This window comes from Camelus ferus, chromosome 11, assembly GCF_009834535.1.
Source record: "Camelus ferus isolate YT-003-E chromosome 11, BCGSAC_Cfer_1.0, whole genome shotgun sequence".
Taxonomy (NCBI): Eukaryota; Metazoa; Chordata; class Mammalia; order Artiodactyla; family Camelidae; genus Camelus; species Camelus ferus.
This window is the reverse complement of record NC_045706.1, coordinates 47194469-47210077: the sequence shown is the minus strand read 5'-3', so window position 1 is coordinate 47210077 and position 15609 is coordinate 47194469. Positions and strand designations below refer to the sequence as shown.

At 38.3% G+C, this 15609-nt stretch overlaps 1 protein-coding gene across 7 annotated transcripts in view; it reads left to right on the top strand.

The window, feature by feature from the left end:
* Window positions 1-12239, top strand: part of CTNNA3 (catenin alpha 3) — a 1348033-nt gene extending 1335794 nt beyond the window's left edge. For 5 of the 7 annotated variants that reach the window (XM_032491494.1, XM_032491493.1, XM_032491495.1 and 2 more), the window contains one exon: window positions 5274-5561. In XM_032491494.1, coding sequence (XP_032347385.1) covers window positions 5274-5561 — 288 coding nt within the window. Of the gene's footprint in view, window positions 1-5273 lie in introns of all 7 variants that reach the window. The other 2 variants (XM_032491499.1, XM_032491498.1) reach the window with 2 other exon arrangements.
* Window positions 12240-15609: the final 3370 nt, after the last annotated feature.

Here is a 15609-nt window from a genome sequence, read left to right as displayed (position 1 = left end):
GGATACTTAAGTTCTCAAGGAAGATTCACGGTAGATAATAAAAACATTGAATTAGATGATACATTTTTGCTAGCAAATACACATTTAAGCATTTCCTATGGCATACAGCTCTCACTATTAGATCAATCTAGAGATGAAAATGTCACTTATTATTTAAAAAGACTATAAAACTCTTAAGTTTAAGAAATATTTAAGCTGTCACTCATCACATACCAAGAAACATATATATATATATAGCTTTCTTACATTACCTACACTAATGTTATTTCCAAATAGTTTAACTGAGCACTTTAAAATTAAGTAAGGGTTAAACAGAAACTCCAAGGTCAGGGGACCAAATTCTGGTTTCTATTGCAAAACCAAGGCAAACAAATTGATTAATTTTATTTGAGAGTCAGAAAAAAGTTCGGTTTGTACTATGACACATTTTAAAGAATGAAATAAAGGTTATATAATTCCATGTCCCAGAAGCTATAATATGATTTGTTTATGTTTTTTTGTTACTGACTTGTTTATTGAGATCCACATTTTAAAATTTAAAAACACTTTGTTAAAAAATACTCTTAATCTAAAAGTCTTTAGATGATTTGGGGCTTATAAGAATGATTGAGTATTTATTTCTATTTGCTATTTCAAAAAAATGCTGCTTAGGAAATGGTGGAGTCTAAACATTATCAAACCACCATCCTAACAAAATATTTTGGAAAGTATGATGCTCTCATTTTTCTTAATACCAACATGCATTGCAAAAATTCTATAACTTCCCCAAAGCAGATGTTGGACAGTCAATTATTTAAAACAAAAGAGGACATTGTATTAATGTTAGTTCTATTTCTTCAACTTTGTAATATCTGAAAATAAATACACATTGGAAGTGACACATTCCTGAGAGGCAGGGTTGTGTAATTAGGTAAGAGCACCAGGTACTTGAACAAGACCGCCTCGGCTCAAATGCCAGCTCTACCATTTAATAGCTTTGTCGCCTTGTGCAAGCTACCAAACCTCCCGGTTCTTTTGTTTCCTCATCTTTAAAGTGGAGATAATAATAGTACTTACCTCATAGGATACTGCGAGTTAATTTACGTCAAGTGTTTAGAACAGCGCCAACATATAGGAAGCACACAATACATGCTAGCAATTATTATAAGGTGTTATTATGTTCTTATACTTGGAGTCAAACTCCACCTACTTGCCTTTCAATATTGCTTTTGTGCAGGTGCACCATCCACCAGGGGTCTTTCAGTTCAGGAAACACTGAGACTCACAAGAGTATCACAGGCTACACTTGGCGCCAGTTTACCCAGAAGGTTGTGGGACAGGAAATGTATTTTTCCAGGCAACATCAGGCTCTTCTCTGCACAGGAGCCCCCTGTAGTAGCGGGCACGGCAGTTCACACGGTGGGTGGGAAGCTACCTGTGCCTTCCCCAGGGGGCAGCCCAGGTGCAAGGAGATGAGCTTTACGTCAGTGGGAGCGAGGTTCACTTAGGCTTAGCAGCCTCACGCAAAACACAGAGACCTGGATACAAGGCCTGGTATAGTAAGAGGCCTTCTGGTGTTCTGACATAAAGTTGAGGAACTTAGAAAATTAAAAGAAAGAATAGCTAGCATGTCTTTTTTGGATATTCCTATTGGCTACCAATAATTACAAAAAGATATGGACGAGGATTTGCCTCCTTGATGTAGCTGTTGAGGACCTACATCACAGGTGTTTTAACTTTGATTTCTGTAAAAAGATCCAGACATTCTATGTATACTAGACATGTGGACAAAACGTTGACATTTTATGAGGGAAAAGAACATACCTTTGTTAGTAAAACTCCTTTTCCATAGCAAAGGGTTGTAGACGTATCTCTAGGCAGGACCAAGCCTTTGGTCTGAGAGTACTTCTAGAACTGGACAGATTTGTCCTGTAGCTTAACTGAAATCAGAGTACATACCACAAAGCAGAGACGAGACATTACAATAAAATATTGCAAAGGACTCCATTTAGATGGTCATACTTTGGATTATTTACAAAATATATCTTGCAGTTAGAGTAAGAGCTAACTTACTGGGCATAATCTCTGTATTTATCTAGATTCTTAAAAAAAAAAAAAGCAGCATGAACTATATCCAATTTGTATTTGAACACAGACAATATTGAGGAACTTACTGTGACATCAACAGACCAATAAGCTCACTTACTCTGAAACCACACCAGTGGTGTAAGAATAAGCACAAGGGCCCACCCTGGGAAGGGTGGCTACCTTCCTGTTTACTGTGGTAGGAGAATGGACTTCCAGTTTATCTAGATCAGAGGGCTTTAATTTAGGTCATAATCCTCTTTGATAAGTTATTTAAAACCTTGTCCCCTTTTATGGAGAGAAGGTGGTAGGAAGCTACTTATATGTACTTGCATGCAAATATTTACATATAACCTTAGGAGGTTTGAGGGCTTTAGTAGATAACCTTGATCAGGAACACTTCGTCTAGATCAGAGAAGAGTGCTAGCAGATGTTAGGAAAATTAGCTCCTTCAATGGTAAACCTTTCAAGTTACATTTGCCTAGAAGGCTTTTCAGTTGATAAAAGTGATCTATGATAGAGAATTTTTGGACCTGACTTTTATAGCCCCATTGGTTTATTCTATCAGACCTTTAGAGCAAATTAACACTCTGTTTGCACAGGTACACCTGTGAAATTCAGAAACTTCATTCAGTAAGTTCAACACAGAGATCCCAAAGTGGTCCATTAGCGTACAAAAGTTTGCTTTGTTTTCAGAACAAGGATTCTTTTGAATCCTTCCCTTGAAGGATTTTTCATTAAAATTGGCCTAGATTAAGAGTATTTTTAATAAATTATTTGCAGAAATGGAACTGTACAGTTATCCTCTATGAGTAGGCCTGAGGCACTGCTTGGGCCTTGAACAAAATTTCCTCCCATTTGCTAGGCTTATCTGTGCCCCTTGCTTGTATGGCCTGTGATTAGGCTAATAGCAGAAAGTCATGTATCTTAGCACCCCTAGATCTTCGACCTCGAAGATCCTCAGAGAGTGTCTTACAAGCTTACCTCAGGAAATAACAGTATTCTTGCAGCAATGCTCCTAAACTGCTGCAAAACTACTCTTCGTGCTCTCCTAGGAGGATAATTTGCCCTGTGGTTTTTCTGTCAGCCAGAGAAGAAGTCCTACTACAGTCATTCAGGATTTCAAAAATAAAAGGATTTGTCAGAGGGCGGCTAAGGGATCACAGTGGCACAGACAGGACTTTGCTGATTCACTGAGGAACGAAGCCAAGCCAATTTCCACATTTCAAGGCACACATTTAACTGAAACATCCTTTGTAAACTATCGGTTTACATATATGAACCACTTGTATGGAAGAATCAAAAGGAAATGAAATAAATGCAGTTTGTACATGATATGAGAGTCAAAAGAAGGTGAAGAGAATGTAAGTTTTCAAATGGGAAGACCAGAGCCCCCTGATGAAATCCTGAGTGACAGCAGATTCACAGGACCTTCTTCTATGGAAGACTCAATGGTAGCACAGAGCGCTGGGAGTAAACCAAATATTTTCATGTTTAAGAGAGAACATTACCAAGGATCCTCAGTACAATTCATTTTAATTCATCATTAAAACAACAACAACAACAACAACAACAACACAAATTTCTTCTTCCTATGGTGATAGTGGGAACTATTTTTGGAATCTTACCAGCTCCAGGAGGTTTTTCATGAAAACTGCTAATTGTTAGACAACAGATTTGAGCCAGCAATTTGTCCATAATGTTAATAACAAAGTGTATTATTCTATTCCAAGTCTAGTTTTTTTAAGTTGTGCACATATTCAGAAACCCTAAGTGTCCTCTAAAATACATGTAAGTGCTTCATAAAATCCTGTTTAATGTTTGCAAAAAATGTGTCTTTCCTGCCACATGCCATATTTTCACATTTCTGGCTTCAATAAGTAAAAAGACTTAAAGATACGTGGTTGCCAGGTATTACTACCTTTCAAATTACATATTTTTTGGTGTTACCTTTTCAAGGATTTCAGGCTTGGCATATAATGGAGCTAATTAAATTTCTGTCCTAGGAAGCAGCCAGCGACACCACTGCCCCAGGCACATAACCTCCACTAACTACACTCCTCCACTCATTTATTCTGTATGTGAGATGAGGCTCCTCAAACTGCAAAGGTAGAGGACTCAGGCCAGACATCTGCTGATGGGTTTTCAGTAACTACAGAGCCAGCACTGGAGCCTCAGCCCTGACAGCACACATCACAGAGGGGTGACAGCGGAGGCACCTCTTCCTGTGTGAGCTGGCTGTGGATGACAATCTGCCAAACTCAAATAATGGAAGAGGCATTAGTTATATGAAAATGAACCAACTTGGCTTAGCTCTAAACTCTTTTGCAAGATTCTAGGAATATCACCGCATTTTGCCCTAAGATTGTTTTTGTGAACAACCCAGAAAACAATCAGAAAACAGAATTATGTGGGGAAAGATTTCCTTTAGTTGTTTCATTAGTGCATCTTTGTAATTAAGCAATCTCATCAGTCTTCGTAAGAAACAAATGCAAAATTTAATAACAATACACTCTTTGGCAGCCATTCTACTAGGTTCTTTACCCACGGTATTTAACTTCATGAAGCTTTTTTCCCCACGCTATTTAATATCTAGGAAAACTAGGATGAAATAGTTAGACATGGAATTTAAAACAACTTTGAGAAGCCTTGGATTTATCTACTTTAACACTGAATGATGAGCTTAAATGTTGTGTTTCAAAAAAAAAGTTTTCTGTGGAATTGTTTGGGAAATATTTATGAAAATGAGTGGTATTCATGCATGTGTGAATATGACATTAATCTTAAAACTATGAATTCCTTGAGAGGAAGAATTTTCAGTTGTAGATAGTCATCTCTTATAGAAGGAGCTCAACATTACTCCTGGAAATAGGGAGATCTGTTACAAAGAAAGCAGTGATTATCCGGACCTTAGGATAGGATACAGAATAGATAGAATCTATTTCGCTGAAAACCAAGAGAAAGAAATTAATCTAAGATATCACCTGAGAGAGTAAAATATGGATCTATTTATTCTTCAGATAGATAAATTATTAAAAGATTAATAGATTGATGTGACAATTTACATAGATATATAAAATGGGGATTAACTCATTCATTTCTAAGATAAAAAAAGTGGTGCATTTCATTTTCTGTAACATTAAATCTGTTTAAATTCCTGATTATATTCTTGAATAATAGCTTTTTTCTTTTTGTTTTCCCTTGGACAGTTGGACAGTGTCACCTCCCTGATCCAAGCAGCCAAAAATTTAATGAATGCTGTAGTTCAAACAGTGAAAATGTCTTACATTGCCTCAACCAAGATCATCCGAATTCAGAGTCCTGCTGGGCCTCGGCATCCAGTTGTGATGTGGAGAATGAAGGCTCCTGCAAAAAAACCCTTGATTAAAAGAGAGAAGCCAGAGGAAACTTGTGCAGCTGTCAGACGCGCCTCAGCAAAGAAAAAAATCCACCCAGTGCAAGTCATGAGCGAATTTAGAGGAAGACATGTCTACTGAAACCCTTCTTCTACTCGAGTGTTTATATTACAAAGGCCTGGCTAACCACACTGCTTTGTTCTTTCTTACACTTGATTAGTTCTGTAAGTTCACTATTTTAGAATTTAACCCACAGATAACGTAAAACATTGGAAGCCTGACCAACATGAGCAACGTATCTTTGGGATCATGTCATTGTCATTCTGTAAAGCCAGCACCCAATAAGTAATCAATATATGCTTGTTGACTGAATGAAACATTAAGGTGCCATTCAGCCTTCCCCATCACAGAGAATCTCTTATATCCATTACTAAATGAACACAGGAGACTCCAGTGAGCCCTGTTCATCTGTAACAGCTTAAGAACACTCACCTTTTTCGATCTGAATTAAAACACTGACATGAGCTCTTGGCTTGGTTTTCAGTAGAAACAAAAGACTTCATAAAATACTTTCCCATTATATCTCCATGCTGTCTTTACCTGATCTAACCTGACAGACATCTGTGACTCCTGCTACGGGGGGAAAACAATCAGTCTCTAAGTATTTGTAACTATTGTCAACTGATTGGGCTGTAACATCCCTCCTGAGCAAACCTGAGCAGTCAAGCTCATTTCTGGATTTTCAAGGTCTGCCTTACTTCTTCATGAAACTATTTATTAACGTTATAAAGTCAGCAAGTCAATTTGATGCCACAAATGTGCCTTTTAGGACTCCGTTGTGTTCAGCAGTTCTGCATGTTGAGTTGTAGATTTAACTGGGTCCACCAGAATACATACATGGAAGAAGAGTTTTCACCCATTGCTGTAACGGGTATCTTAACTATATCCCCGAGTGAGCTATGATAGCAGAAGTGTAAGTTCTCCACGGCTCTGAAACTCCATCTGTATTGGCTTGAGAGTGCAATTAACAGGAAAAGGCCAGTTTGAAAACCCTTTTGGCATTGAGTAAAATATAACTCAAAAAATATGTGTGAATTGTACCAGTGAACTATGAAGTAGAGTTAATGGTAATTAAGATAGAGTGATTTTAATAACACTTTTTAAAATAAGTCACAGAGGTCATTTTATAACTACACTCATTGTGCTCACCCCAGTTGAATTCATAATGGACTTCATAATAGTTTCAGAGTCTAGAGTATGGCTTCTCTCTCTCTTTCTGGAGGAGTTAAGTTTCAGTTTCACTTTTGCTCATGCATAGAGCTCACAGGATTTTAAATATGTGTTTCCTATTCTACTGTACCAAAATTATATTATAATTGTAACTTCACTTTGGAAAACATTGCCATTAATGAGTTGTTTTAATGACCACGTCACCTAGATAAAATTCAAGCCTGCAACATCAGTTGATGTTAGGAGGACTAGTTTGGGCAAAAGAACGTGTGAAGCATAAGAATGCATAAAGACTGAAGCGTGATGTGCTTAGTGTCTTGAGCCAAATGGTATGTGAAAAGAATTTACTTAATAGGTCATTGTTACTTACGGTGAATATGTCAACTTTTATTGTAGTGTATTATACTTTTCTTCCAAAACACTATATTACCTGGGCTCAGCACAGACATTTTCTAGGAGTGAACACATCTTCCCTGTCTTGCAGTGTGCATCGTGTGCATCAGCCCACAGTTGTTCTGAGCAGAGTCCAATCCCTAAAAGAGAAGACAGTACAGAAGGAATTAGAGAATGCAGATAATTCTGTTTTCCAGAGCCAGCTAACTAAACAGGGAGGCAAAATCGGGAGTTTCTTCTGTTGAAATGCTAACATCACTTTCTGCTCTAAAAGTGGTCACTACAAGAGTGACATCTATGACACATCCTTTCCTCAGGTGGAAGTGTGAATTTATAGTTTAGTTGAGAAAAAAAATTTAATCACCAAATTACTAGCTGTGTATCTTAGTTCCTAAAGCCACACGTTCAAGAATCCTAAGACTCATCAGAAAATCTATAATGTCCTTTTGATCCTACATCAGCTTTCCACAGGTTGGAGTTTAGAATGCAGCACTGGATGCCAAAAGAACAGAAGTAACTGGAAATTATACAATTATTAAAAACCTATCTTAAAAAAAAAAGACTTTTTACCCAAAAGGAGATGTGAACAAGGCCTCCTCTTTAAAGGAGATAGATTTCTAGCTTTGCTCAAACAACTATAATTAAATAAAACTTAGTATATTAAAAAAAAATTAGCTTGAAGAACAGCCGAGAAGTAAAGTCTGCTGCAGCAACCAAAGGTGCAATAAGAACAAGATACGTGGATCTAAGAAAGACACCTGTCCACCTGACTGAATTCCTACAGTGGGCAGCATTTCAGGATTTAATTCAGTTCAAACCTGCTAATAATATAATACTTATTCACAAGAAAAATTAGCAAATATATTAACAAATCTTCTCATTATAAAACATAGTTACATGAAATCAGTAAGTATGAAGGTAGTATATATATTTATAATTATCCCTTCTTCTGTACGGGGATGACAGAAATTTCTTAATGAGGGTGATTGCTTGGTGGCCTATCTATGTACGTCTTGATATCGCATCACAGAGATTGGTGCTTATTCTAATGATATCTTTGCTTTATCTTGCTCATCAAAACTCACCTTTTTCTTTTAATGAAATTAATTTATGTAGAAAAAAAATCCATGAAAAGGAGGAGGGGTTTATACCATCTACAATGACATTTTCATCTCAGTGAGCTGCCAGCATCACTGTCAAATGGTAGACTGAACTCACAGTAACTTACAAAATATCTGTGATATCATAATTCACTGAAGAGTCTTTTAACTAGAAAATCTGGAAGGTTTTCATCAAATTGGAAAGGTGATAAATATAAATCTCTCCCTTTTATTTATCCCAAGTGGGAATTCATGAATTAAAACACTTATTTCTTTCTAATGGACTCCATGTATGAGTCTGGGGGAAAAAAATTCAAACAATGAAATTTCTAAGGTAATTTGTTAATTATTCCCTTTCTGCTTATGAACGAATATTATGACTGTATTAGAAAACATAGTATTCTTAAAAGTGCCTTTTGGCATTTGCAAATCTCTTAATTTACCAGTATCCATGTAACATCTATGTTCCCCATAAAATTCCTTCTAGAAGGGGCACATCGCCTCACAACTACACAGAAAGGTCCCCTTCTTCAGTCTGGAATTCTTGCACACCTTACAGCTTCAAAGGAGGTCAGTTTTCAAGTCATATGAAAGCAAGAAAAGTGAAAATTGTGAACACACAGCCAAGTGCCCAATTTGGGCCTCAAACCTAATAATTAGTGCTCCTCAAATTTAATGAGTGGCTGAACAGACTAACATCTGACAACAGAGAAATGATTTCCGGTGGCTTTCTACACCTTTACATTCAGGGCAGTCTTTTCATTTCACCATCCCTGAGCTCGGTATCTACCAATAATTGCTGACAGTTTTCTACCAGAATGATGCAGTCAGGCCTGCTCATCCCAGTCAATTACCCCCCAGTAACGTCCTTTCCTCTGAGTCCATGCACCAAAAATCCTCTCTCCCATCTCTCATCCATTCCTTAGGTGTCTATCCCACATGTAAGTTAATACATTTTGTAGCATTCTAGTTAACATTATCAATTTAAGTTCTCAGCAACATTATTCCTTACTGTTTTCTATTCCAGAAAACATCTCTTTTGGTGTCAAATGCACACTTGTGTGCTAGAGATTGTGGTTCCCATGGATACACAGTTCTGTAGAGAGGCAGAATGAGGAGAGAGAGATCTGAGACTTTCCTAATGATATTTACTGTTCTCTAGTGAACTCATCGCAGAATTGCTAGCCTGTTTCAGTATCTTTGTAAGTAATTCTTTAGGTCAGCAAAGCAAGCACTGAAATGTCAGGCTGAGTAAAATCTGTGCTTTCTTTTGTCAGCCTATCTTTTGCATATTTAGGTGTCAGTCATTTTTTCTGTGTGGAAGGTGAGAAATATTTCTCAGTTTGACTTGATCAGAAAGTTTAGGGGCAGCCAGTTAGACGGTTGTAATTTGCATGTTATTTTAATAATTATTTTTAAATAAACTAGAAAAATGGCTGCAACCTGAGAAATTTACATATGATTTTCATTTGTATGTCACATACCAGAAAACAACACTTAATCAAGTTAAAAACCCTATAGCATTCCTTTTGTCATAACTCTCTTTCCTTACCATTATAATATATTTAATATTAGCATTTTGCGTGTTACTACCAAACAAATAGCCAGACCTAATGACAGAAGTGTCTGTCCACCAAGTAGTTTATAAAGTTTTCACTTTGGTCCTTTGGGGCTATTAGGAAAGAAAATATGGATATTATTAAAACCAGATGTATGCAACTAAAGATGCCCTAATCAAGGCTGTAACACTATCTTAGACATCTAAAAGACAGAAGAATTACAATTTTAAATGCATTTCTTTGGCTATTTTAACCAATTTACACAAATAAGAAACATTTTCTATTAAAGCAAAAGAAAGACTAGTTTATGACATTAATCATTTTACATGTGAATTTTTTCCCCTGTCAAGACAAGTAAGATCTATTCTTGAACACTTCAAAAGAAGATCATTAATACTAATTGAGAGAACCATTTCCAAATGGAACCCAACTTTTCCAGAATCCCATCGACAGGCAAGGATGGTCTGCAGAGCTGGCCTTTCTGTAGGTCCTGGGATGAGATGTCTCATGGCTGCAGGCTGACTTAAGGCATCCGACAGTCCCCACTGGTTTAGGGAAACAAAACACAAGGACTGACTTTCAAAATGAATTTAATAAGTTGGAGGGAAAAAACCAGTAAGTTGTAAAAGAAAGTGGGTAAGAAAGTGTCAGAGGTGGAGGAGGGAATAAGAAAGGTAGTTGCAGAAGCAGGTAACTTTTATCCCAGAGAGGGGATGAGATTTTGGCTCTATGAGGATTAGGCAGCCTCCTCCTGAGGAAGATTTTAAGGGCTGGATGGGGCACTTGCCTTTGCCGGTTTGGGTAAAGTCATGTCAGGGCAGGAGGATGAACTATGTAACTTCTAGGATCATTTAGTGATACTGTTTGCAAGATAAGAAACAGAAATTCAGCCAATTTTTTAGGCTGATTGATGGGTGCAATTCTAACCACTATCAGAATTAATCAGGATATTATATATTTAATAAATATCTGTTGAGCAACTTTGACTTTTCAAGCACTGCTGTAGGTTCTCAGGATACATCAGGTAACAAAACAGTGATGCCTGCCCTTCTGTGCCAACTCTGTGTTCAAAGCTATTACTTTACTTGATTCTCTCAGTGACCATAAGGGATAAATATAATTAGCTCTAATCCTTAGATAAGGAAGCTAAGGATATGGATTTTGCTTGAAAATTCACTTGCTTTAAAATTTGATTGCACTCTAGAGTCAACTTTTAGCCACCACACCATCCGGATTTCCTGGAAAATGGGATTGAATTTTTCAGTTGAAAATGGGATGCACATTTCAAATGTTGGCTGGCTTCCCACATAAGAGCAAAAGAATCAAAGAAATATAAGTCCATACCTACATCATTCAAAGCAGGTACATACATAATTAGCTGAATATTATCACTTCTAATAACCAAGTGAAAAATATCAGATAGGTGAGGAGTGACTGTTCCATCTAGGTGACCTAAAATAAGATGAAAACCTTTGTCAAATTACATTTATTTTCACAGAAGTGAAATTGTCAATAGAGATGCCTATTTAAAACTCAACTTCACCATCAACTGAAAAACATCTGTTGACACCAATTCTTTCCTTTTTTACTGTTAATGTGTATCTGTATGTTTAAAGCTAAAGTTTCCTTGTATTCCAAACCAACCCAAACCATAGGAAATGTATGTTTCCTTCTTTATGGAGGTAACAAATGTTTACAATGTGTGCCTGACTGCAGGTAAATTTAGTCCTTTAACTTTACATAGTCCTTCCTCTTAGAGACAACTGAAGGCTAGACTCTCCTTTCTCCCCATGTTGCCAGGTAGGCCTCCGTATCTCAGGCCTGAGGTAGGTAAATGACTTCCTGATCTTTCTTAAGGTGGAGCCACAGGTGTTTCCTTAAACTTGGAATGTATTTTTGGGGGGATCTGTACTTTGGGGTACGTGGTCATGATGGTGTCTGTTTCCAACTGTAACAAAAGGAAGCTCTCAAGAGGGAAATTCTTTTCGAAAAAGGCTGAGATTTCTAACAGTCATCTCTAAAAATCTCTTCAATGTAGGACAAATACAACAGCCACTTAAACGGTATTAGCAGAGTGGTCCTGGCATTTTCATTTCACAAGGGGTATTTTCTAGTTCTAAAGTTTTCTTTACTTTGCATTTTCAAGAAGAATGTTTATTTTTTGTTCTGGGTATTTGGTCTTGAAGGTGTAGCATCTCTTTAAACATCTTAAAGCCCTCTTTCAATAATTACATCAATAGTTCAAAGCCTGAAGATAACTTTTTTTTTTTTCCTGTTCAGACAGCCATGTATCATGCAGTCCCAGGCAAAACTCAACACATCACATCAGTTTCCCACTTTTATGATTTAGCTGAACCTCTCTGTGACACGCAGTGAGAGTCTAGCTTAGACTGACAAGTGTCCTTGTTTAGGGCTTCTAACTTCAAATTTGGACTGGCGTGTTTATTCATAAAGCAAAGGGGCAAGTCTGTGATGTTAGTTCATACTCTCTTGTTAAACAGAACTTTTCTTAAGACTTTAAACATAAAATTAATTTTAAAAAGACTGCAGAGATAGTACTCCATTGCTTGCCAAATCTTACACCATTACAGCTCTCTGTTCTTACCTGCTGGCATACAACGTATCTATAGAGGTATAAACATGAGAATTTCAGCAACTCTCTTGCAGGATTAAGCAGTGCTTCTTACTGATTTTGAAAATCGTCCTTGTGTTGTACAATCCCTCCAAAGAAAATTTCATTGGACCTAAATGACAGGATGATGATTTCTCTTCTATATCCGTGACTAACCAGCCCCTGAAAACAGAAGTAGACATATGTTATGCCCAATTTAGGACCTAATAGTTGGGGCTTTAAACAAAATTTTCTTGGGCAAGTTGTCAGGTGATTAAATATGAATTAAAACTTCCAGTGAAAGATTTCCAGATGCCCCTGCTTTCCATTTTGATTATGGTTTTGGTCCCATAGTGACTTGGCAAAAGAAAAGAGTCACTTACTCTACCGTATGTGCTTTCCTAGCACTTCTGACAGTTTAAAGTTAATTTCTGAAGGTAATGTGCACACTGTAATTCAGGAGGAAGGCAGATTTAAACTAAGACAGTCCGAGATGAAATAAAAGCAAGCAGTTGATAACGGTCATGCTTACCGCAGCGATATCTTGAGGACTTTGGTGGCACCTGAGGTGTTTCAAACTACCTTGCTTCTACACTCACCCCGCCAGGCACAAGGCAGAACGGGGCGGAGTGAACCACCCACTGTAGTAACTGCCACTTCAAGGGAGTTTTACGGTTTGGCTATAGATAAACTTTGGCAAAAGCACTTGTGGAGCTTTCTGGTCATTATTTATCCTTACATTCACCAATCAATAAAAATAAATTATCTATCCAGGAATAGATAAAGCTCTTTAACACTCTCATGACACTGAAATAGAAACCCGAATATTTCTTTTTTGAGACCCGGCATACATTTTGTGCTTAACTGATTCAAAAATTTTCTTTCACTCTGTACTTATTTCACATATGTAATACTGGGTTTGTTTCGAAGGTATGCAGTATTATTTGAAATAATATATTTATTTCAACTCATGTCACTGTAGTTTATTAATAATTTGTCCCACTAATAATTAAACTGTATATTAAAGCAATAAAAATGAAAGGATTGTTTATACATTTGGTGTTTATCTTTGGTGATATGTGTCTCAGGTGGGACAAAACGAGGAATTACTGAGTAGTATAACCAGTGGTCTAGGTATCAGCTTCATTCCTACTCACCTTCAGTTATTATATGTATATGTAAAACCACTGTTGTCTCTTCTGGGCCATCATTTTCTCCTTCAAGGCTCCCACTGCTTCAGAACGCTTATTGCTAAGTCTCGATCTGTTTCTATATTTTCTTAAAATGCAGTCTGTACATTTAGAGTCTCTATCACTTAATTCCTGTGAAAAACCATGCCTCTCCTCATTCAGTTCTGTTCAACAGCAGCTGCCTCTTAGTTAATGAAAATGCTAGCATGGATTGCCTCTCTGAGTCAGTCCATCCTGGGCCCGAGGAGCCCGTATTTGCTCTGGCAGCAGCTTTTCCTCACCGTGATCTGCTGTCATGCTTGCTCTAGGGGTGGAAATGGAACTAAAAGCACTCTTGGCAAGAGGCGTCTGTTCCTGCCTGGAGGCTGAGCCCCGATGTTTCCTGGACAGCGCCATCAAACATTCCGTCCACCAGCAGTAACTCACAGCTGTCACTTCCTGTCACCACATGTCCAATATCCTGTGGCTTGTGAGGGAAAAGCTGCTGCACTTCATTGTCAACCGGCTGGCTCCCTGCCCTGTCTGAATCCCGTTTTTGGAAAGGAAGAGAGGTTCCTGAGGTATGGGTCCGGAGAAGGGAGTTCTTGTGAAGCCAACAGGGAACGTCAAAGCCAAGGGCAATGGCAGAGGGAAGAGTTTGGGTGGAGAAGGTCACACTCAGGTTTGTACCAAATTGTCCCCCTTCCCTGAGGAGCCTGGCTCTGCTACTCTGAGCTCCACCGACAGGTGAGGAAAATCTCCTCGTCACTGCCACTTGTCCTGCCTTTCCACTACCCCATCGAGGTGGTGGCAGCAACAGAATGTTAGGTGTGCTGATGAAGTCTGCAAGTCACCCTTCATAACAGCAGAAAGGACAGACCCCCAGGGACACAAGTGGGCTGTCCTCCCAAATACAGACCTACAGCCCTCCCTTGGTGGTGTGCCCGCCAAGGGCACTGATTCACAGTAGGTGTGGACGGAGAACTAACAGGTTTGTGTTGTTCTTTCTTTTTATTTGGCTTCAGAGGAAGCCTCTGTGACAGTGCCGGGAATCCACAGCTTGGTTCTGGCAAGTCTCCATCCTTCCGTTAAATGCTCATAGCATCCTCTGTCCACCAGGCTAATCCATTATGTGGCAGTTACTCTGAGGGCTAAATTTGGAAAAGGAAGACCCAAACGCTGTACCAGGCCCTGATGCCAGAGCAGTGTTTGCTCTCCTTAGCTCTGTTATACTCCAAACTCTTGGGAGCAGTGATAATATCGTGTTCATTTCTATCTCTCCAATCCTAGCACAGTGATTGGCATAGCAGTAGCTCAACTGATATTTCTGGAAGGAATGAGCAAATTCATGAATGAGCTTATTTCAAATGAATGAATGCAGAACTCCACTGATCTGTGATTGGGGCCCTCTCTGAACCATCTAATCTGAAATTCTGAGCATTTGGTAATCCTCGAGTTTATAGAGACAGTAACCAGTGTCAGGGACAGGATTTGAAAGCTCCTAATTCCCCCTGTCACTCTTCCGAAAGCATCACTGCTGCCTCTGATAAATGAAAGTCACTGATGAGGAAAAGCCATGGGCTGTTTTTCACTCATTTGTTTATTCAATAGTCACAGATATTTCTGGAGGGACTGTTATATGCAAAGGTGTTATAGGTGATAGAAAGATACATGAATATTTTGGAATAAAGACATGGGCTCATCAAGATAATTAAAGTAAATAGCAGAGGAAGGGAAATTAAAATGAAGCTTGTGGCAATCTTACCCAGGGTGCAAGAAAGCAATGCAAGTTTCAGGACTCAAGGGGGACCTTTGTAAAGGTTCTCAGAGGAGAGTGTGGTTTAGCAGGATGAAGAAAGATAACATTCCCGGGGTCTGGAAATGAGCCAAGGCACAAAAGTAGGGATGAGCATGTCACTTACGGGGCTCAACTGGCTGGAGTGAAATGTTCTGGATAGGCACAGGAGGACAGGAGCTCAGAAAGACAAGAGTGGGTTAAATCACAGGATCTCAGTGTCAGGCTAAGATGCTAAGGCTTTAATTTGTAAATGGGGACAATACTAATGTCTCCTAGCAAACAAGTTCTCTAACACAAACAGAGTTATAAGATGACTAGTTAAGACAGTG